The sequence below is a fragment of a genome, unplaced genomic scaffold, assembly GCF_019419815.1.
Source record: "Pyrus x bretschneideri cultivar Hongxiangsu unplaced genomic scaffold, Pyrus_bretschneideri_v1 Contig11, whole genome shotgun sequence".
NCBI lineage: Eukaryota > Viridiplantae > Streptophyta > Magnoliopsida > Rosales > Rosaceae > Pyrus > Pyrus x bretschneideri.
The window spans coordinates 1,663,889-1,687,958 of NW_025999402.1; the positions used below are offsets into that span (position 1 = coordinate 1,663,889).

General features: G+C 37.8%; 1 protein-coding gene and 1 pseudogene across 1 annotated transcript; one reads left to right on the plus strand and one right to left on the minus strand.

The window, feature by feature from the left end:
- Positions 1-928: 928 nt before the first annotated feature.
- On the plus strand, positions 929-3,727 carry LOC125473731 (annotated as a pseudogene).
- An 18,753-nt stretch (positions 3,728-22,480) lies between these two features.
- LOC103930937 (thaumatin-like protein) lies at positions 22,481-23,960 on the minus strand. Its single transcript, XM_009340335.3, has 2 exons — positions 23,779-23,960; positions 22,481-23,408 (listed from the first exon to the last, which is right to left on the minus strand). The coding sequence occupies exons 1-2, from the start codon at positions 23,837-23,839 to the stop codon at positions 22,735-22,737; spliced, it is 735 nt and encodes a 244-aa protein (XP_009338610.2). The 5' UTR covers positions 23,840-23,960; the 3' UTR covers positions 22,481-22,734.
- Between the last annotated feature and the right edge of the window lie 110 nt (positions 23,961-24,070).

Below are 24,070 nucleotides of genomic sequence, written 5' to 3' on the forward strand. Positions count from 1 at the left end.
TCAATGACAAACATTTCGAAAGATCGTTACGCAAGTTCTAGAGATGTAAGTCACATAAGTTCATCACACATGAAAGAATAGGAGTGTATGAAAAATGCACACACTTTCAATAGGCTCAAAAATTCACATAGGTTGTATATGGTCACTATGTTCACATATGAAGCTTTAAATCATGCTTTAATTTCACATCAACAAGGCTATGTGCTTTTGGTTTTTCAAAGATGATTAAACATGTACAAGGCTAACAAGAGAATAAGGAATTTCACACATTACATGCTTACTAAGTTCTTGATCACCATGGTCCAAATTCAATCCGATTATATCATTGGGTCGGGAAACTAATAAAAATCTAATTCAAAACAATAAAGAAAATAAGACTATTTTTGAAATTTTCATTTTTAGAATTTTCTCTCTTTTTATTTTTTTATTTTTTTATTTTTTTAGAGTCAACAAAACTAATTAAGAAAACAAAAAAAAAAAAACAACAAGAAAGAAACAAATGAAACCAATTCTTAGTCAAAGGGACAAAAATTTTCAATTTGGTCATTTTTTCAATCCTTACCCCCAAACTTAAACTGGACATTGTCCCCAATGTCATAAAACACAATAATGCATAAAATAAAAATAAAATAAAATAGTAAGAAACAAAATAAAGGATTTGGACTGAAAACTTCCCCAATTTGCAATAAAATCAAGTGATGACCCCCAAACTTCAATTCTGCAATCAACTCCAAGGGTGGACATAACCAAAGATTCCTACAAAGAAAAAAAAATAATTCAGCTTAGCACACAAGAAAACTCAGAAAACAAAACAAACGAAAAATTGAAAATGACATAAAAAGACAATGAATAGAAATATTGGGTTGCCTCCCAATAAGCGCTTGCTTTTACGTCCGCAGCCGGACAGTACCAAGAGCAATCATTAGCGATGGAGGGAGTCACTTTTGCAATAGAACATTTGAAGCGTTGCTTAGGAAGTACAATGTCACACATAAGGTGTCTACACCTTATCATCCGCAAACTAGTGGAAATTGATGGAGAAAGCGTCAAGTTCAAAATCTTCAATGTTATGAGGTACCCTAGTGATTTTGAATCTTGTTTGTCTATTAATGCGTTTGACTATTTTGTGCAGGATTGTTTTAATGAAGGTGTGGGACAAGACAATTTAGAGAAGGCGTTAGTGCATAGCATTACACATGGAAAACTTAATTATTCTGAGCACATTGAAGAAGAATTAATCCAGACAGTGGCAGCCCTTGAGTCTCTTTCCCCAATTCGTGGTAAGTTTTCTTCCTATTTTATTTCTCTTCCTACTTCTAACGAAAAAATTCTTCCTTCTGTGATTCAGGCACCCAAGTTGGAGCTTAAACCGATTCCTGAACATTTGAAGTATGCATTTTTGGGAGAGGATGAAACATTACCGGTCATCATATCATCACAACTCACAGCAGAAGAGGGGGAGAAACTGATTCGGGTACTGAAGGATCACAAAACTGCCATAGCTTGGAGCATTGCAGATATTAAAGGTATAAATCCAGCCACATGTATGCATAGGATTCTGCTGGAGGAAGGTGCAAAACCTACAAGGGAAGCTCAATGCCGTTTGAACCCACTCATGATGGAGGTCGTCAAGAAAGAGGTTATCAAGCTTCTTGATGTTGGCATCATATATCCTATCTCGGACAGCAAGTGGGTGAGCCCTGTTCAAGTAGTTCCGAAACGATCTGGAGTCACAGTTGTTAAGAATGAAGCTAGTGAGCTAGTGCCTACACGTGTGCAAAATAGTTGGAGAGTCTGTACAGACTATCGGAAGATAAACAACACCACACGCAAGGATCACTTTCTAGTTCCATTCATTGATCAAATGTTAGAAAGGTTAGCTGATCATTCTCATTATTGCTTTCTTGATGGCTATTCTGGATATAATCAAATTGCAGTTGCTCCGGAGGATCAAGAAAAAACGACTTTCACATGTCCATTTGACATATTTGCATACCGGAGGATGTCGTTTGGACTTTGCAACGCCCCCGCCACATTTCAAAGGTGTATGGTAAGTATCTTTTCTGATATGATTGGGAAAATAATTGAAGTGTTCATGGATGATTTTTCAGTTTATGGTGATTTTTTTGATACATGTCTACATAATTTGTCCTTAGTTTTAAAACGTTGTCAAGAAACTAATCTGGTCTTAAATTGGGAAAAATATCATTTCATGGTTTCGCATGGATTAGTTTTAGGGCATATCATATCTGAAAATGGAATTGAAGTTGATAAATCTAAAGTAGAACTTGTTAGTTCTTTACCTCTCCCTACTACTGTCAGGGAGGTTCGTTCTTTTCTTGGACATACAGGTTTCTATCGTAGGTTTATGAAGGATTTCTCAATGATTTCTAGACCCTTGTGTCGTTTGCTTCAAAAGGATGCAACATTTGATATGAATGAAGAGTGTGTGGTAGCATTCAACAAACTTAAGGAGTTGTTATCCACGGCTCCTGTGATCATGCCACCAGATTGGAGTTTACCTTTTGAGTTAATGTGCGATGCTTCAGATTATGCTGTCGGTGCAGTTCTAGGACAGTGTGTCAACAAAGTGCCACATGCCATCTATTATGCATCATGAGCACTCAATGATGCACAGTTGAATTATTCAACAACAGAGAAGGAGCTTCTAGCTGTTGTATTTGCTTTAGAAAAATTTAGATCTTATCTGATTGGAACTAAAGTTATTGTGTTTTCTGACCATGCAGCTTTGAAGTATTTACTCACAAAAAAAGATGCAAAACCGCGACTCATTCGATGGATACTTCTGCTTCAAGAGTTTGACTTGGAGATCAAGGATAAGAAAGGGAGTGAGAATGTTGTAGCAGATCATCTTAGTAGACTTGTGCACTCCAACACAGAGGAAGATTTCATCCCTGTACGTGAGAGTTTTCCGGATGAGCAATTGTTTTCATTAAAGGTTACTGACCCTTGGTATGCAGATATTATCAATTACAAGGTCACCAAAAAGATTCCAGATGATTTTACACGTGCTAAGAAAGATAAGCTTGTCAAAACCGCCAAATACTACGAGTGGGATGATCCTTATTTGTGGAAATATTGCCTTGATCAATTGATTAGAAGGTGTGTCCCTGAATCTGAGTTTAAATCTATTCTAACTTTTTGTCATTCTTATGCATGTGGCGGCCATTTTGGAGCAAAGAGGACAGCCCTTAAGGTGTTAGAGAGTGGTTTTTATTGGCCTAGTTTGTTTAAGGATGCGTACGAGTTTTGTGCAACATGTGATCGTTGTCAACGAACAGGTAACTTGGGCCCAAGAAATCAAATGCCACAAACCTCTATTTTGATTGTTGAGATCTTTGATGTGTGGGGCATTGATTTCATGGGACCTTTTCCATCTTCAAATGGTTTTCTTTACATTTTATTGGCTGTGGATTATGTTTCTAAATGGGTGGAAGCGAAAGACACCAAAACTAATGATTCAAAAATTGTTTCAGATTTTATTAAGACTAACATCTTTGCAAGATTTGGGACACCTAGAGCAATCATTAGCGATGGAGGGAGTCACTTTTGCAATAGAACATTTGAAGCGTTGCTTAGGAAGTACAATGTCACACATAAGGTGTCTACACCTTATCATCCGCAAACTAGTGATCAAGCAGAAGTATCAAATCGTGAGGTGAAACAAATTTTGGAGAAAACTGTGAGTCCTAGTAGGAAGGATTGAAGCATGCGCTTGAACGATGCATTGTGGGCTTATAGGACTGCTTATAAGACTCCTATTGCAATGTCCCCATTTCGATTAGTTTATGGGAAACCATGTCGTCTTCCAGTAGAATTAGAACACAAAGCTTATTGGGCGATCAAAGCCTACAACATGGACATGAGTGTTGCTGGACAGCAGAGGAAGCTTCAATTGAATGAGTTAGATGAAATCCGGAATGATGCATACGAGTCTAGTCGAATATACAAGGAGAAATCAAAGGCATTTCATGACAAGATGATATCAAGGAAGAGCTTTGCCATTGGACAAAAAGTTCTCCTATTTAATTCTCATCTTCGGTTATTTCCAGGTAAGCTTCGTTCTCGATGGGTTGGTCCGTTTGTTATAACTAATATTTTTCCTCATGGTGCAGTGGAAATCCAAAGTGCAAAGACCAGAAACGTGTTCAAAGTGAATGGACATAGACTCAAACCATATTACGAGTCTTTTGCGGAGCATGATGTGGAGGTTGTACCCCTCCAAGAACCAGCTTCCCTTGAATGATTACTCTTGGTACTGTCCGGCTGCGGAAGTAAAAGCAACCGCTTATTGGGAGGCAACCCAATATTTCTATTCATTGTCTTTTTATGTCATTTTCAATTTTTCGTTTGTTTTGTTTTTTGAGTTTTCTTGTGTGCTAAGCTGAATTATTTCTTTACTTTGTAGGAATCTTTGGTTATGTCCACCCTTAGAGTTGATTGCAAAATTGAAGTTTGGGGGTCATCACTTGATTTTATTGCAAATTGGGGAAGTTTTCAGTCCAAATCCTTTATTTTGTTTCTTACTATTTTATTTTATTTTTATTTTATGCATTATTGTGTTTTATGACATTGGGGACAATGTCTAGTTTAAGTTTGGGGGTAAGGATTGAAAAAATGACCAAATTGAAAATTTTTGTCCCTTTGACTAAGAATTGGTTTCATTTGTTTCCTTCTTGTTGTTTTTTTTTTTTTTGTTTTCTTAATTAGTTTTGTTGACTCTAAAAAAATAAAAAAATAAAAAAAACAGAGAAAATTCTAAAAATGAAAAATTCAAAAATAGTCTTATTTTCTTTATTGTTTTGAATTAGATTTTTATTAGTTTCCCGACCCAATGATATAATTGGATTGAATTTGGACCATGGTGATCAAGAACTTAGTAAGCATGTATTGTGTGAAATTCCTTATTCTCTTGTTAGCCTTGTACATGTTTAATCATCTTTGAAAAACCAAAAGCACATAGCCTTGTTGATGTGAAATTAAAGCATGATTTAAAGCTTCATATGTGAACATAGCGACCATATACAACCTATGTGAGTTTTTGAGCCTATTGAAAGTGTGCATTTTTCATACACTCCTATTCTTTCATGTGTGATGAACTTATGTGACTTACATCTTTAGAACTTGCGTAACGATCTTTCGAAATGTTTGTCATTGATTGCATGAACTTGAAAAGGATAGAGGCATTAGGTTTATCACCATGGCCCAAATAAGCATGTTTCCTAAAGAAAAATGATATCATTAGATTGCCAATTTGAGCCTATATGTTAAGCCTTTTATTTCTTATCACCAGATATGTCTGCCCTTATACCTTAAACATTTTTCCTTACCCTTTCCAAGCTAGCTAGTGAGCAATGTGAGATTGATTGTCTTATGAGAAATGTTTGTGAAGTACTTTGAAGGAGTTTGGCAAAAGAATAAGTGTGGGGGTATTTGATGTTTGTATTTAGTTATGTGCGAAAATTGGTTCAAAAAAAAAAAAAAAAAAGAAGAAGAAGAAGAAGAAGAAAAGAAAAAGAAAAATTGTATACAAAGCAAATAAAAAGTTTAGGGGTGTGATTGGAGGTATTAGGAGAGTGGTTGGAGAGCTTGAGTTCTTATAAATCTCAACAAAAGAATTGCTTGCAATGTAGCTTGGAACTTGTGTTTACCTATTCTTTCATTTCTATAACCCTCTCCCTAAGCCTCATTACAACCAATAAAAGTCCTCTTGATTTTAGTTTTGCAATTATGATTGTGGAGATGAGATCTTTATGCAAGCTTATGGTAGATCTTTCACATTTGATTCTTTGAGCGAAACACGTTAAACTAAACATGTGTGATTGAGTGTATGTCCCGTGAGAAGGTCACTAGTTTGCATGTGGTGTTTTAAAACAAAACTTGAAATTGCATTAGCATGGCTATTACACACACTACACTTCAAGGATGATTAAAAGGTAGTTGTTAACATTTGCATAAGGAAGATGAGCTTGGATTAGCTTGTTTGGTACTAGCTAAGGTTCTTGATGATTTGTTTTCTTGAATGAAATTCTATGAGGGTCACATAGCGGGAAGCTAATGTTTTTCATGTTGCTACTTTTTCATGTTTTCTTTGTTTTGCTCGAGGACTAGCAAAAGCTAAGTGTGGGGGTATTTGATAAGCTTATATTTATATATATTTTATATCAAATTCACTTGTCTTTTCTTAGTTAGTTCCTTATATTTTTGAGTTATTTACTTTGTTTTTGTGTTTTTTAGGATTTGTTAAGTAAAGAAAAGAAAAATAACACAAGTGGAATTTTAAGTAATAAATTCGTCAAAACTGCCTGTGCAGGTCAGCTAACTTTGGAAGCAAATTGCGGACAGCTCAGAATGAGTTAGAGAATGAGCCTTATATGCTTCGAAAGCTACGGATGTCTACTATCTGGAGCATTTTGCAGATTGTTAATATCATTTTTCTAGAAAAAGTTATGGCCGTTCTAACACTGAAAGGTTCCCAAGAGGCTAAGCAGTTTGTAACTGACAAGAAAGCATTGAAAGCAATAAATCCCATTAAACTAACAGCCAAAACTGATGCAGCCAAGAACAAGCCAGCTAAAACCTATTCAAATATCAGAGGAAATGAAAAATTAAGTGAGCGTAATGGGCATAAAGGCTGCCCAAAGAGTTACAATTGTTTTAGCATTTCCTCCCACTTATTGTCATCACTAAATGGCTGTTAGTGGGGTGAGTTATGGAGAAAAAACTGTGGCAGCAGAAAAGAAGAAAAGACCTACAGGTTGCAGCAACAAAAAAGGAGAAAAAGTGTGAAAAAAAAGATAGAAAAAAAAGAAGCAAAGTAAGGGAAAAAGGCAAGGCTGCTGCGTTGGGGAAGGAAGGAAAGGAAGGAGGAAATCTTGGCATTCTCTTCTCTCGGTTTTATCTTCTCAAACTCATGTCTTTCTTTTGGTTTAATTTGAGAATTATGTGTAACTAATTTTTAGTAGTTAGGGGCTGTTTTGAAGCCCCGAATATGATTGCAAGTTTGTTATGACATTTCGTTTGAATTACTTTTACGAATTGATGAAAATTGGTTCACTACTTGTCTTATTGATGAATTCTTTTTGTGTTTTCTACGGATGCATACTTAGTAAGCATATCTAGGATTCTAATGCTATGAATATGTGTGTGCCTGCCCTTGTCGAATGAGGACCTACATATGTTCTAGAGTAGTACTTGTTAATTGCGATTAACATGTGAATCAATTTCTAAGATAAGTAAGACAACGCTAGTACTTACGATGCCTTGTGATGACTCAAACTCTTTTCGTTCTTAATGATTTCTACTTGTTAAATCTATGAACACACCATTCTAGATTGCATGTTAGGGACTAAGTTAAGTTGAAAACGCCATTCTCTTAACATACTACATAAGAAAGAGTAATAGGTTGGGTTCTAATATTGAGCCAACTTGAGCATCTTCATCCGAAAATGAAAGGAGTTTGAATGAAACATAACATGTTTGCATGATTATTTGGTGGTGGATAGCAATTCCCCTAACTCGTTTTTCTTAATTTGTGAACTACTCAAAAATCTGTCACTGTTCTGTTTTTGTTCGATTTAATTTAAATAGAAAATCAACTCCAAAAATCCCAAAAATTTGTGTGAGTGTATCTCTGTGTGTCTAGTATCTGCATATAAAATTTCGTAGACTTTATACAAGTGTAAGTCAGTCTAATAATTATTTTTCTGTGGCTGGTCAGTAGGGACAGCAGCCCAGTTTTTGTGACATTTTAAGTAGTTAGATAAAACAATGTTCTGCGGGAAAGACCCTTATTTTCATATGCTACAATTGACAAATATTATTGTTAATAAGGAAAATTAATAGGACATTTGTGTGCTACTTTGTGGTGTGCATTTAATCCTATCAATGAGTTCATAAACCACATCAGGGGCAAAAATGAGGACTTATCTGGGCTTAGCAACTTCCACGTAAACATGACATATGTTTTATCTGCCATGTTTTGTGCTAAACATGATCAACCTGCCATAAGGGAGGGTGGCTACTAAGCAGCAAAACCTATGATGGCACATGTTAGTGTTGAAGATGCGGAAAAAAGGAGTTAGGCAGAGTAGATTTGCCCGAGGCCACAAAGAGAGAACCCAAGATAGTATACACAGACAAGATGATCTTCAATCGTTCAAATTTGACCCTAGTCAACCATCTTAAACCCATTTATGTAACTGCTTATCTGGATGAAGTACCCTTCAAAAGAGTTTTGATTGATGGAAGAACTGCGATCAATGTGTTGCCTTTCAAGCAGATGAAGAGAGCATGTAGAAGTGAGGAGGACCTCATCCCTACGGACTTAACAGTTTCCAGTTTCTTTGGAGCCATCATCAAAACTCATAGGATATTGCCATTGGAGGTTAACTTGGGTTCCAAGCAGATCATGTTAGCTTTCTTCGTTGTGGATAGTACTTCCACATATGGAGCTTTACTAGGCTGAGATTAGATTCATCAGAGTCTCTCAGTACCATCTACCCTACATCAACAAATGGTAGTTTACCACGAGGAATGAGTTACGGGACCTGGATTTTGGGAGATAGTGAAGGTCGAGTCACGACCATTCATTCCTACTGGTAATGTGGCAGAAGCCAAGTTTTATAATCCTAGCATTGGGATTCTCCAGTGTTTGGAGCTGATAAGAACAGTCACCCGACTAAGGCGATGGCCGAAAAGCTTTTATAATAAAGGTTGTTCCTTACAAGGGAAGAATGAGACCGACTCCATATTGTCCCAACTCCCCAACACTAGTAATGTTAGAGTAAAGAATAAAGGAACAAGTAGTTGTAGTCAGGTCTTTAATCAAAAGACTGTTGGTGCATGGAAGAGAAATGAAGCAAGAAAGGGAGAGCTTGGCCGAAAAGCACCAGAAGGAAACCTTAAGCAGCCAAAGCGGATAAGACTTTTTAGGAAAAGAGTTGGAAGCGGCCATACAAATGGCTGAATGTATATACGACCTAGACGGGCCAGCAGACTTGCTCGAGAGTCTATAGTTAGTTGAATTCTTGTACGCAGAACCTGACAAGCCACTACCAGAAGTACAAGACCCCTTGGAAACCATTGATTTGGGAACTAAGGAAGATCCAAGGCCTATCCAGATCAATGGCTCATTAGAAACGGAGGATTGGGCAAAGGTAGTTAGCCTTCTGCATAAGTTCAAAGACTGTTTTGCTTGGCATTACACTGAAATGCCAGGTTTAGAGGTCAACCTTAGTAGAACACATAATGCCTATTAAGAAAGGGTATAAACCTGTCAAGCAATCACCATAGAGAATGTCAAAGGAGATCGAGGAAAAGGTCAAGGAAGAGATTGAAAGGCTGGTAAAGGCTGGATTTATTAGGCTTGCCAAGTATGTCAAGTGGTTGGCCAACATTGTACCTGTATTAAAAGTTATAACTAAGGCGGTTTGATGTTGTGTTGACTATAGGAACATTAATGGAGCCATGCTAAAAGATAAATATCCAATGCTTATGGCTGACTTATCCATAGATGCAGTTGCCAAACACAAAGTCTTATCTTTCATGAATGGGAATTTCAGTTATAATCAGATAAAAATGGCTAAAGAAGATATACACAAAACAGCTTTTAGATGCCTAGGTCAAGTTGGAGCGTATGAATACTTGGTAATGCCATTCGGGCTAAAAAATGCTAGAACGACCTATCAAAGAGCGATGAATACCATTTTTCATGACTTGATTGGCCATAGCATGAAAGTATACATTGATGACATCGTGGTGAAATCTAAAAATGAAGAGCAGCATTTGGTAGACCTTAGACAAGCCTTAACAAGAATAAAGGTCCATAAGCTAAAAATGAATCCAAAGAAATGTGCTTTTGGAGTAAGGTCATGCAATTTCTTGGGATTCCTTGTTCATCAAAGATGTGTAGAGGTTGACAAGAACAAAGCTCGGGGCAATCATAGAATCACCTCATCCCATCAATAAAGTACAATTACAGAGGCTACTAGGAAAGATCAACTTTTTAAAGAGATTCATCGCCAACTTAGCGGGCAAGATTCAGCTGCTAATTCCTCTACTAAAATTGAAAAACAAGGAAGAATTTGAGTGAGGCCCACCACATCAAGAAGCTTTCAACAACATAAAGGCTTACTTGGCCTCTCCACTTGTGCTCATACCACCTCAGGGAAGGAAGCCTTTAAAGCCTTATATTTCTGCCTCTGAGAAATCAATAGAAAACTTGTTGGCTCGAAACAATGAAAGCAGGAAAGAACAAGCAATCTACTACCTCTGTAAAATCCTTACTGAAGTAGAGACAAGATATACACCAATGAAGAGGTTATGTCTAGCTCTATACTTCACAACATGCAAACTAAGGAATTACATGTTACCTTGCCACATCCACATTATTGCCAAGACAGACATATGTTGTCAAAGCCAATGCTAACTAGGAGGATTGGAAAGTGGCTTCTAGGGCTTTCAGAGTTCAGCTTTCAATATGTGCCTCAGAGAGCGATCAAAGGGCAAGCAATTGCAGACTTCTTGGCTGAGCACCAAGAATCCCAAGATGAGATTATTAATATCCTGGGAACTCTGGAGGTAGCCAGTGTGTGGATCCCCTCGAGCAAAGCCTTCTCGGGCAAAGAAGAATGGATCCAGCAAGAGATAAATAGAATAACTAGTCTCTGGATCATTCCTTGGAAACTTTATTTTGATGGTTCTTGCACTCAAACTGCCGCGGGAGCTGGGATTGTTATCATTGATCCCAATGGTGCTCATCATTATTATTCATTCCTCCTAAACAATCAAGAGACTACCAACAATCGGGCAGAGTACAAGGCATTAATAATTGGCTTGGAGATCTTGATAGAATTGGGGGCAACTGAAGTTGAAGTATTTGGTGATTCAAAGTTGATGATCAATCAACTAAATAGGGAATACAAGTGTAGACACATCACCATGGCAGGTTACTATTTGGCATCTACACCACTATTAAGTTATTGGGGCACTGAGATATCAGTCAACCATATCCCTAGAGGATCAAATGCAATTGCCAATGAGATGGCACAATTGGCTTCTGGAGCGCAGATCCAAGAAAGAAAGTATGAAGGGGATATAGAGGTTCTTAAAAGAAATCTCTCTTCTATCTTTGAAAGGGGATTGAGCCTAGATGTGATGACTGAAGAAATGAAGGTTAAAGATTGAAGGACACCTATTCTTCAGTATTTAAAAGATCCATCATTCCCCACAAGTAAGAAGAATAGACAACAAGAAACCAAGTACGTTTTGTGGGGGGAAAATCTACTAAGAAAAACTTCAGATGGACTAATGTTGAAATGCTTATGCCAGGAAGAATCAATAAGGGTAATGGCCGAAGTACATGAAGGGATCTATGGAGCACATCAGGTAGGAACTAAGATGAGGTGGCTAATTAGAAGATATGGTTATTTCTGGCCCGAGATGGAGAAAGATTGCAAAGCTTATGCCCGAGGATGTAAAGAATGTCAAAGACATGGACCTCTCCAACATGTGCCCTCAATACTCTTAAACCCCGTGGCCAAGCCTTAGCCTTTCAGAGGATGGGCAATGGACTTCATCGGGCAAATTCATCCAGCTTCTAGCAAAGGGCATATGTTCATAATTGTGGCAATAGACTACTTCACCAAATGGGTAGAAACTTCAGCGGTAAAGACCATAACCGCAAATGCGATCAAGAAATTCATTGAAACCAAGATCTTACACAGATATAGGGTGCTTGAGACAATTGTTACATACCGCGGGCCGTCTTTTATTTCAAGAGAAGTAGAAGAATTTGCAAGTAAGTTCAAGATTAAGATGATCCAACCCTCAGTTAAATGGTCAAACAGAAGCCAGCAACAAAGTCTTGGTGAACATTATCAAAATGATGGTGGTAAATAGTCCAGAAAAGTGGCATGAGAAGTTAGGAGACATTTTATGGGCTTACAGAACTTCCAAGAGGGCAGGAACTAGAACTACTCCTTATGCATTGATATTCGAGGAATATGCTATGCTTCCCGTGGAGATAAATGTGAGTTATGTTAGAATTCAAAATCAATTTGGGTTGCATAGTGAAGAATATATTCAGGCTATGTGTCAAAGAGTTGAAGATCCAGATGTAGCCCGAATCGAAGCTCTAGTTAGAATTCAATAGGGGAAGAGAAAGGGTCCTTTCATTATCAACCAAGTACTAGACAAATGGGGATATTATTTGGCAGATTTAGAAGGAAGTTTGCAAAGGCATCTAATTAATGCTAAGTTTTTTAAGAAGTATTACCCAACCTTATGGGATGTTAGGGATTGCTACATTGAAGAGGTGTCAACATTGCGAAAAGTTTAAATTCAGCTTATTTACCCATCACAGTTAAGTTTCAAGAGAGAAATGCAAACCAAAGTGGATTAAAGAAATCATTTTCATTTCATTGAATGTTGAAGTTACATCAGAATTAGTTCAATAGTTCTACATCCTTGACTAGGGCAACTATCCTAGAATATTACTATTAGCTAAGCTATACTTCAGCATCTTCAGACTTCAACATTTACTTTTTTGATCTCTTCAATTTTCTGATGAAGTTGATTGGCAAAAGATCATGCTAAATGGCTACTGGCGAGCACTGTCATTCATGTATAAGCGCAACGGTTGAATCAGTGATGAGCCTTCTTCCACAAGTCTTACCAAAGTATTTGACATTATCGTGGTAGTTGATCTCGAAGCATACACCTATGATGATGAAGTGATCAAGGAATCATAAGCTATAGGGAAGTCTGGGCTTGTGGATATTAGTGCGAGGAATGTCAGCTATGTATCCACATGTAAGATCAACTAATGCGATTAAAGTTGCTCGGCTACCTTACAATGCCATAGAAATCCTGAAACTGAAGTTGGAAGCAGTGAATCTTTCTGAAGATAATGAGGAAGCTAATAGCTGAAAAGTCCATGCAGGTCCCAAGGAGTACACTCCTCTCTCCTTGAAAAAGAGTTCAATGTGCAGGTCTGTTCGAGGGCGATGAAGGCCGTTAAGAAGAAAGTGCATGGTAGAAATCCCCTCACCAGTCTCACAGAGAGATTAAGCTCGAGCAACTATGGGTACCATTATGAATTTTTAGGAAAATATAGGAAGAAATTCGGAGCCAATAAGGAAGAGTTGAACTATGGGAATTATGAGGAGTTTTGAAAGTTCAAAGACTTGAAATGGCTAGAATGTTTTGCCAAAGAGATTAAGTGAGGATTATATAGAGGAATGGTTAAGTAACGGTGGCATTCGTGGAGAAGTACAAAGGGTTTCAAATAAACCAATGGTTGCTTTAAAATGGCACAAGTTCCGAGTAGAGGCATGCGACGATTATTTAATCATTATTAGCGCCTGGGATTGCAGCCTTAACAATTATTAAAGGGGCACTGTTTGGGTTAATATTTGAACTTTGGGCTATAAGTGTGTGGAAGCCCAAAAACACCAAGTGAAGGAAGACTTGCTCGAAGCCCAACATCAAGCCTAGAGACAAATTGGCGTCTTCCCATTAATACATAGGCCATATGCCTATGATTTAAGTGTCAAGTGAAGGGGACTAACTCACAATCATCCAAAAACCACTTTTCGATGGCAACTCAAGTAAAAAGATGATGGCTTACTACCCTTCAATAGCTTTCGGGCAAGAGTAAAGCTACTGTAGTCGGGCTAATCTGCTTATAAAAGGAAAAAGAGGCCCCATAGATAAGGACACTCAACCAATCAAACAAACAAATATACAAACTCTGCTCTCAAGTCAGATTTGCATCTTAAAGCTGTAATTAGCCCAGATCTCAATCCTTTCCAGGATCATTCCCCACAAAAGCCATCTTTTGTCTAGTTTAGAAGCTCTGCTATCACCCCTAGTGGCGTAGTATCAATTCCCTCTTGTAAACTTGTTTACCATCCATCCCTTCTTAGCATATAGACCTTGTAAACTCAAAAGATAAGTGATTGCAAGAAGTTCAACCTTGCCCGACAAGGTGAAATCTTGGTCAAAGCTCTTTGTTTGTTTTATAAGTTAATAGATCTACTGCTTGATATATTCTCCAGCATGTATTCAAGTCATATCCATCTGTTTTCCTACTTTAAGAGTCTTATTTATGCCTGAATCTGGTCACCTTAATGAATATGCCTTCATTTAAAACCAATCAAGAACCAAGTAGATGACTTAAGGGGATCTGGACTCCCCTCACTCGAACATACAAGACTATGAACTGAAAGTCCTTGGTCACAAGGTAAGAAAAAGAACTTAATATGGACTTAACCCATCTACAACAATCCTTTGATAACAAGAAATCCGAGTAACTTGGGGCGCAAGTAATCGACTAAACACACTTGTTTTACATCTGCTATACTGAGATAGCAGTGGCACGCCTAGCACTTGGTTAATTTTGATTGCGTGCCTTAAGGCCTACACTTAAGGCCCTACAAAGGTATCTTTCAAAACTAACTTTATCCTCTTCTTGCAGCATATCAGCAAGTAAGAGCCCGACTACATATCCAAAGTGCCAATCTTTTGGGGAGCTGTGTTGAAAGCCGAAGAGCCCTCTCCGGAAAAATCTTCGCCCGAACATAGTGTATGCATAAGAATGTCGTCTACTCCCTCCATACAATATGTTCTTGCTATGAATAGGTTTTAGCACATAATAGAAAGATCATTATAGTGTTGCTAGGATATTAGGGGTGCAACTTGGGTTGGGCCAATCCGAACCCCATCTTTGTCCAACCCATCTTTGTCCAACCCACCCGAACCCAACCCAATTTCAACCCGTTCATTGATTGGGTTGAGTTGGGTTGATCATTTACCAGTCCATCCTCAACCCAACCCAACCTGACTAACCAAACTCAATCTAACCAGATTGTAACCCATATCAATTAATGTTCATACTACACCTAAGTGAGCCAAGTCCAAAAACCAACACCCTTTCTATTATTTTTTAATAAATTACATAATTACTTAAGCTTTTAAGGAATAAGAGAAAGAAACTTTGATTAGTCAGCACATATTCGAAGTCTCTAAATCCTAAAGCTTTATAGTAAATTGATTTATGAAATTAATGTTAGCTAGCTTTGATGCTACTTGGCTTAATTGTTTTAGGAATTCTTGGAAACTAAGTTATTACAAGATTAAACTTGAAAAAATTAGGCAACACGAACCCAACCCAAGAAACCTTAAGCCAATTAAACCCGAGCCCAAATGAACCCGAATGAAATCCAACCCGAACTCAAGCCTGAATTGTAAAAGTTGGGTTAAGATTGGGTTGAGATTGGGTTGACATTCCAACCCGTCCAACCCGCCCGAGTTGCACTCTATAGGATATCCCTTAGTTAAGCTTATTATTAAATGAGAGATACTCATAATCACAATTATATATTTTATCTCTCCATTTTTTCAGAAAGGCCCAAAAGATACCATCTTGGACTCCAAAAAGCCCAAATAAGCCCAAAACATCATTTAGATAACATCACGTGCTGGTCCTTTATTTCATCACCATAAAATAACCACGTGGTCGAAAAATCTAAAACTTTGATATGAACAAGCTAAGAAACTCACGAACATCCTTCAATTGGAATCACTCCAAAATTTGTCTGTTTGATCACTTTTTACTTAAGCAGCACAAGTCTTACATTGAAAATATAAATCAAAGTATCAAAATTTTGCCAAAATAAATACCAAAATACACTAAGAATAGGGTTAAATATATCATATAAAATCAACTCATCAATAAGAGAATTCCTTCAGCATTTTTGGCTAATATATGAGCTTTCTATATTGAGATGGATAAACAATAAGACACGATAAGTCAAACCAGTCCAGGACCTGCTCTTCCAAAACCACATACACATGCGCGTAGCCTTGTATATAATCGGATGTCATAAGCAACCTTTTCTACCCTTCACTTCTAATGGAAGGTGAAAAAACATTTCAGTAGCATCCTTCATACTTTGCAACACTTCTGAAGCCACTTAATTATTTACCATCTGCAATGGATTAACTATGAAAAGTTATGTTTTGTTTGTTATTGTTGTCAAGATTCAAATTATAATATCAAGTAATGCTAGAGTTACCAAATTTGTTCACCAAATGTCGGCGTCATACTTGTTCGGAATAATAGAGAATCTACGTGGACTCATATTAGAATAAAATGAAACATTTTGGCATATAACAAAATTTGGTAAATACGTAGTAGAAATCATTGTTGATCAATCAAAATCCAATTCTTTGCATTCCAGGTCCAGTTTGGCGAGCTCTTCCTTGTGCCTTCTTGAGAGCAAAGAGAAATCAATGGTAAGAATCTTCGAAGAAAACTGACACATATGACCCTCTCTTTTTGGCATGTCCTCTTGATTCTTAATAAGGTATCTTTGAGGGACATGCAAAGGGTCACTATACGCTATTTCTTGAACATTTGGTGTTAACAGAGAGGTGTCATAAGTCGGTAAGACTACAAATGTAAAGAAAGACAATATTCCAAACTCCAGAGTGTTGATTCTCAATTAGTCCAAACTCCACACTAGCCCAAGACTTACAACCAACAATAAAGAAAAAGAATGGAACTCAATGAAGATGGATCAACTTTCACTAACAAAGAAATAAGCTTACAAGTTACAACACTCTCACCAAGAGCATGAACAATACAACTAAAGGGAAAGATGAAAAACTAACTCAAAAAGATAAGCAGCAGCTAGTTATCAATACAATTAAAACTATTGTCTGGAAAGAAAACTAAAACATAAAGGAGTGCCATTGCATCATGAAAACATGTGGGTTCCCAAGGCACCCACAATTAAGGAATTAATATAAGTTGTTAGGTATATAGGAAGTCGTTCTAGAAAAACCATTTTAATTTTAACACTCCCCCTTAAAGTGATTTTCTAGATATTAAACCAAGATGCGCATAGAAGCCTTCAAACGATAATTCGGAGAATGATTTTGTAAAGATGTCAGCAATGTTTGCATTGCTTCGAACTTCAGAAACTTTGACTCTTCCTTTAAGCACACATTCACGAATATAGTGATGCTCAGTCTCATTGTGCTTGGTCCTCGCATGAAACACCGGATTTGTTGCAAGCTTTATAGCACTTTGGTTGTCACCATGTATAACCGTAAGACTGTAGATTGGTGAATCAACATTCCCAATCAACCAACACAACCAAACACATTCTTGAGCAGCAAAAGAAGAGCCTTTATATTCAGCCTCAGTAGTCTTGTTTTTTACTGCACCAAGAAATACATGCTGATCCACAAAAGAAAACATAACCAAACATCGATCTTCGATCATCAAAATCACCAGCAAAATTAACATCTATAAAACCATACAGGTTAAGATCAACATCTTTCTTGAACATAAGTCCCATGTCAAGAGTTGCATAAACATATTTCAATATTCGCTTTGCTGCATCAAGATGAGGTTTTTGAGGATTCTGCATAAATCGGCTAATAAGCCCAACCGCAAATGATATATTTGGCCTTGTGATGGTCAAGTAAATAAGGCTACCAACCAATGCACGATACGGTCGAGAATCTGGAAGAAGCTTGCGTTGATTTTGCCTTCACTTCAAATTTGCATCCAGTGGAGTGGAACACTTTTTGCTTATAAATAATCCAGACTTTTCAACAAGATTTCTAGCATAGCTCTTTTGAGATATAAAAAATCCATGAAATTTTCCACTTCCAAACCAAGAAAGTGACTTAGTTCACCCAAATCTTTCATTGCGAACCGAATTGAGAGTTTGGATCGAAGTTTTGCAATTTCCTTCTCATCATTGCCACTCACAATCATGTCACCCACATACAAGAAAACTACAATGTGTGAGCTTTCATTCCGCTTGACAAATAGGCTTGCATCAGAATCTGAAGCAACATAACCACATAATAGTAAGAATTTAGCAATCTTACCATACCAAGCTCTCGAAGCTTGTTTCAAGCCATATAGCGTTTTCTTAAGTTTGCAAACAAAATTTGGATGCTCTTATGATACATACCCAACCTAGTTGTATCATATATATCTCTTTGTCAATCTCGCCATACAAGAATGCATTTTTGACGTCGAGCTACCATAATTTCCATCCTTTACAAGCTGCCAATGATATCATAATTCGAACTGAAATTAACTTTGCAACGGGGCTAAAAGTTTCTTCATAATCCTCCCTATAATTTTGAGAGAAACCGCGGGCAACAAGTCTTGCTTTAAACCTGTCAATACTTCCATATGTTTTTCGCTTTATTTTATAAACCCATTTGCATGTCACTGGATCTACACCTTGGGGTTTTAGAACAAGATCCCAAGTCTTATTTTTTAAGAGCATTCATCTCCAAATCCATAGCTTCATCCCATTCCTTTTTTTTTCATGAGCTTCATTAAAGCAAGATGGCTCATTATGATCAAAATTGGTCCAGCAAAAAGACAAGAGTAAAGACTAACAAAATCTTTAAAACGAGATGGCTTCACAATTGTTCTTTGGGATCTTTTAAGAGACGATTCAGCTACAAGTTCCTCGTGGCCTTCAGTTTCAACATGACAAATCTCAGCTCCCCCATTTGCATGCTTCCCCATAAAAGAATCATCTTGAGTCACAGCTTCTTCACATGCTTGATCATATGATGAGGGGTTGATTTCATTCACTAATGGAATAGGCAAAGACTTCACCAACCCGGTTTCAACGAAAGCATCTTTCTTGTCAAAATAGGACGAAATCTCATAAAAAACAACATCCCTTGAAATTGTAATTTTGTAAGTATCAGGTTCCATGCACTTCCAACCCTTTTTCCTTTCATTGTAACCAATGTAAATGCATTTTTTGGCTTTTGCCTTTAGCTTGGTCATTTGAGCATCTAGTATATGAACACAGCAAATGGAACCAAAAACTTTGAAGTGCTTGACATTTGGTTTTTCACCAGCCAATTAATCATATGAAGACATCAAATCAATTAGACTAAGACAAACTCGGTTAATCACGTATGATGCACAAGCCATACCTTTTGCCCATAAGGCGTTTGGTAAATTTTTCACAAATAACCAGCTCTTGCAAGTCTCCATCAAATGCCTAATCTTCCTTTCCGCCACACCATTTTGTTGCGGTGTGTGAGCACAAGTGAGCTGCTTACGAATACTATGCTCCATGCAAAATATAACTAATTCGAATGAAGTAAATTCTCCACCGTTATCAGTACGGAAACACTTGATTTTCCTTTTAAGAACCCCTTCAGCATTTACTTTGAATTCCTGAAACTTGGAGAATACCTCTGATTTTTCCTTCACAAAATATACCTAAGTAAATCTTGTAAAGTCATATACAAACAGTAGCATATACCTTCAACCTGTGTAAGAAGGTGTATTGGTTGGTCCTATAAGATTACTATAAACCAATTCCAAAGAAACCTTGCTTCTTGAATCAGATTTGTGAAATGGAAGACGATGTGCCTTCCCAAATTGACAACCTTCACAAACTTTATCACACGAAATGAGTAAACCTTTGGCAACCCATCAACCAAATTTTTCAGCACCATAGCCTTTAACTTATCCATTCTCAAATGTCCCAATCTAGCATGCCAAGGTGTAGGACTATCATTTTTACTCATGTTATCAACATAAGAACTAGCCACTTAGTACTAGGTCTAGTGGTATTCCTCTTCATTTGTAAGTGAGAGGTCTTAGGTTCAATTCTTGCCAAATGCGAGTTTGAATCACATTATTGTTAGCCCATTGTGAGGCTAAGCCCACCTCTCCCTTTAGTGTAGATAATATCACTTGTTCAAAAAAAAAAAAAAAAAAAAAAAACTAGATGTAGCTGAACAACATCAGCATCTATGCATTTCAAATTTCATATAAACTTCACATTTTCAGGTCCAAAGATAACATATGTACCTGTATCAACCGTATTTGCCACCGAAAACAGATTTTTCTTTATACCCGGTACTTGAAAAACATTATTCATTGTAATGCGATCATCGTCATTGTCAATTGTAAAACTTCCCTCCTTTTTAACCGGATGAACAGAATCATCTGCTGTGACAATGGCATCATTTCCTTCATATCTTCGGAAGGAATAGAAAATGAATCATTGCATGTGAGACGATGGCTGCAACCAGATTCAACAATCCAATCTTCTTTGAAATTGATTGAGGTCAAAGCATCTATAATGGTAGTTTTAGCCACAAAGCACTTCCCCCAATTTTCCTCACTCTTTGGTTATTTCAATTTAGCCATGTTCCCCTCTTGCATCTTCACTTTGTAATTTTTCCGTATGTGCCCCATTTTTCCACAGCGATGGCATTGCCTATCCACATCTTCATTGGTAAATCTTTCCCTCTTCTTGTTTTTCGGTTGGAATCACGGGGTTGTTAGGTTTTTTTTCTTTTCAAACTTTTTTTTTTCTAGTAAAAAGGGCACTTCCATCACCATTCGAAGATGACACAAAGCACCTAGCCATTTGTCTAGCCAAAGACTCTTGAGAGCTAGAAGATTTTCCAACTCTACCAAAGACGGCTGATTTGCCCATCCTTGTATTGATGTAACAAAAGGAACATATTCATGTTTGAGCCCATGGATAATATGTCTTCGTGCTCGTGCATCCGACATTGGTCATTCCGTATCAAGAAACGAAATTTCAGAGCGTAAATTTTTTGCCTTCAAGAAGAACTAAGAAATAAAAAGATCACCTTGGGTTAAATTTGCTAGATCATTCTCTAGTAATTGCAGTCTTCCGTCATTCTTTTCGCTGAATAAGCCATCAAGAGTTGTCCACATCGCATTGGTGGATTTGCAATCTGTGATGTGTTCAAACAGCTAGCGAGAAATAGATTTCTTCAAGGCAAATTTAGCCTTAGCATTCCTCACCTTTCACTTGTTCAAAGCGTCTGGAATTTCTTGTGTATTTGTTGGAGTGGCAGTTTCATCTCCACCAACAACCTCCCATAAATCTTCACCCAAGAGATAGGATTCCATACAAGATTTCCATACCTTGAAATTTGACTAATTCAACAAATCAATACCTAATCCAGAGCTTTAGTTGTTGAATCCCACATCAGTCATACAAAAAGAAAAGTAATAGTTTACATATCCTAACCCTACTCTAACTAACACCAAGGCTTTTTGTGATAAAATCTCACACTTGATGGATTGTGCAGGTGGTAATTACCAAGTTGGGGACAATATCGGTTTTGTTGGAAGTGGGCCGTATGGCCCGTCTCTCTAATAATTCTACATGGTATCAGAGCCAGGGAGCGGGCCCGTACTATACTGCCATATGATGGGTGGGTCCCCTTGACCCCGGGCGATGTTGGTGGGTACCTTGGTCCCGCGTGTAGGCTGAGTCCCCTTGGCTCCATGTGGTTGTCGATGTGTGGATCTCCCACGTGTGACCCACTAATTGGGTCCCACGTAAGGGGACGTGTTGAATCCCACATCGGTCATACAAAAAGAAAAGTAATAGTTTAAATATCCTAACCCCACTTTAACTAACACCGAGGCCTTTTGTGATAAAGCCCCACACCTAACGAACTGTGCAAGTGGTAATTACCAAGTTGAGGACAATATCGGTGTTGTTGGAAGTGGGCCGTATGGCCCGTCTCTCTAATAATTCTACGTTAGTTTGAGTCCATCTTTGAGTATCACAATCTTTCTTTACCAAGGGAAACTTGACAACAGAAGCTACCTCCTTTGTAGCTCTGGTACCATGAAGATGAATCAACTTTCACTAACAAGGAAATAAGCTTACAAGTTACAACACTCTCACCAAAAGCATGAACAATATAACCAAAAGGAAAGATGAAAAACTAACTCAAAAGGATAAGCAGCTAGTTATCAATGCAATTGAAAACTATTGTCTGAAAAGAAAACGAAAACATAAAGGAGTGCCACTACATCATGAAAACATGTGGGTTCCCAAGACAGCCACAATTAAAGAATTAATACGAGTTGTTGGGTATGTGGGAAGTCATTCTAGAAAAACCACTTTAATTTTAACAACCTCCTCTTGAACGGGTGCTACATCCATGCATGAACCCATGTTCCCTTCTCGGAGCGTTCAGCTTAATATTGTATCGATAACTCTAAGTACTCGGGGTTTTATTGACCAGATCAGTGCTCTAAGTGGTGTTTGATGAGGTGGATCTCCATCCTGCCTGATTTTAAGATTCTTTAGTTGCAGAAGAATTGGAGCTTTCCTTCTGTTGTATCATATTGGACGTTATGAAACCCCACTTCGAACACTTAGTAAAGGTCTTTGAGATAATCCTATTTATGCGTCTAGATACAGAGATTTTCCTTAAGATACTGACAACTACAGAACAAACATTCTAAAAACCAACAGGAAACTGCCGTCTGAAGTCGATTTAATGGCTTTCGAGTATATGGTAAAGAGGACCGTATTCATATGTTTTGGTTAGTGACAAATGAATTATTTGGCGATTATAATACTGACAACTGCAAAACCAAACAGAAAGCTGCGGTCTAAAGCAATTTAATTTCTTTCAAGTATTTGCCGAAGGATCACATCTTTTGGTTACATGTTCGGCGATGATAATTTACGTAAAGCATACACATCAAGAGCGATGTAATCTGGTTTTAGCATTACTCGTTTCTTTAAGAGTAAATTAATCCATTCTTCTAATCAAGAAAAAAAAAAAAAAAACAGTAGTTTCTTCCAAGTATAGATTAGTACTACAAAAGCCATTTGCTTCATCCTTTTCAGCCATTCCTCATTGGGGAGGGCAGAAAGTGATGACATATCGCGAAGCCCTGCATTTGTTAAGGCTGGAGGAGTCATCAAAGGCATAACTATAAGCCTTGGGGCATATGGCCTTAAACAGATGCGCGAAAAGGGTTGGTTTGCAAGTGTTCGGGTTTGCGTAGCTTCCTGTGCAGCAATACTTCGCAGACTGCATAGCCAAGCAGGCACTCTTACAACCCACCACCCTGCCTCCTCTCCTCACTTCCAACGCAGACGGGCAGCAAACGTTCAAATCAGCCTCGCACGAGGCAACACCGCACCCTATTCCACCACCAACCGGCTTCATTGACACAGGCAAGTTAAAGCCGTCAACCAAGCTCACGTCATAGAAATGCAGGGGTGAAGTTGATGATCCAAGCGTCATTTCAACCACGGTCGCTGGAGGCACGCCTCCTTTTCCTTGGCAACGCAATTGGCCAAAACAATCTCCGGTCTCACAGTTGCCTATTCCATTACTGTCAAAGGAGCAACCCTGCCTGCCCCATATCCTTCCTGACCACTTCTCAGGCACATCAAGAACTGATTCCTCGCCGCTGCCAAGATGGAAACCGCCACTTTCAGGAGTGGTTAGGCCTGCACTGCCAAGTATACCGGGCCATATACTTTCATTGCAGTTGTTCACTATAATCAGTTGAGCCCCATCTGCAACAATAAAAGTAAAAACATTGATACCGAAAAAATATGACATAGGGCAGTAATAAATAGAGTACAAGCAGAGGTGGCATTTTAAGACACTACACACGTTACACAACTCGATCCCCAAGAATCGAGGGCACGCGATTTAAACACAAACAACACTGTTGAACTATTACTACATTAATAAAATGATAACTTTTCTCATTTTTCTTATGAATAGTACGAGGTATTGTATTATCATACTAATATTTGATATAATTTTGTGTGTTGTTGACCAACAAACGAGTGAGATACAATTACGACAAATGGATACATCCGAACACGACGGATTATCATCCCAAAGTAGAAGAAATACCTAGAAGAGATGAAGACTTACTTGTAATTGAGGTCGAGATTAGTAGATAGAGTAGGGGGAAGAACAAAGAGGAAGTTGGCATTGATTTTTACAGTGAGAAATTAGGGACTGAGAATAGTTGAAGTAATTGAAATGAAAATACTTCTTCAGCACTACGAGCATATAAATAAGTGGAAACAACAGCAAGCTTCATTTTTTTATTTTTTTTCTCTTGATCTCCTTTCACTTTTACTTTCACGATGATAAAAAATGACACATATTCATTGCTTCCCGTTGGGGCTTTCTTTTTCTTCCCTTATCACTGAGTATAAAA

Excerpts from the sequence above, each read along its gene's own strand:
- LOC103930937 (XM_009340335.3), bottom strand. The coding sequence starts at position 23,839 with ATGCCAACTTCCTCTTTGTTCTTCCCCCTACTCTATCTACTAATCTCG. Across the intron at positions 23,409-23,778 it reads AATCTCGACCTCAATTACAA|ATGGGGCTCAACTGATTATA; the intron begins GTAAGTCTTCAT and ends TTATTGTTGCAG.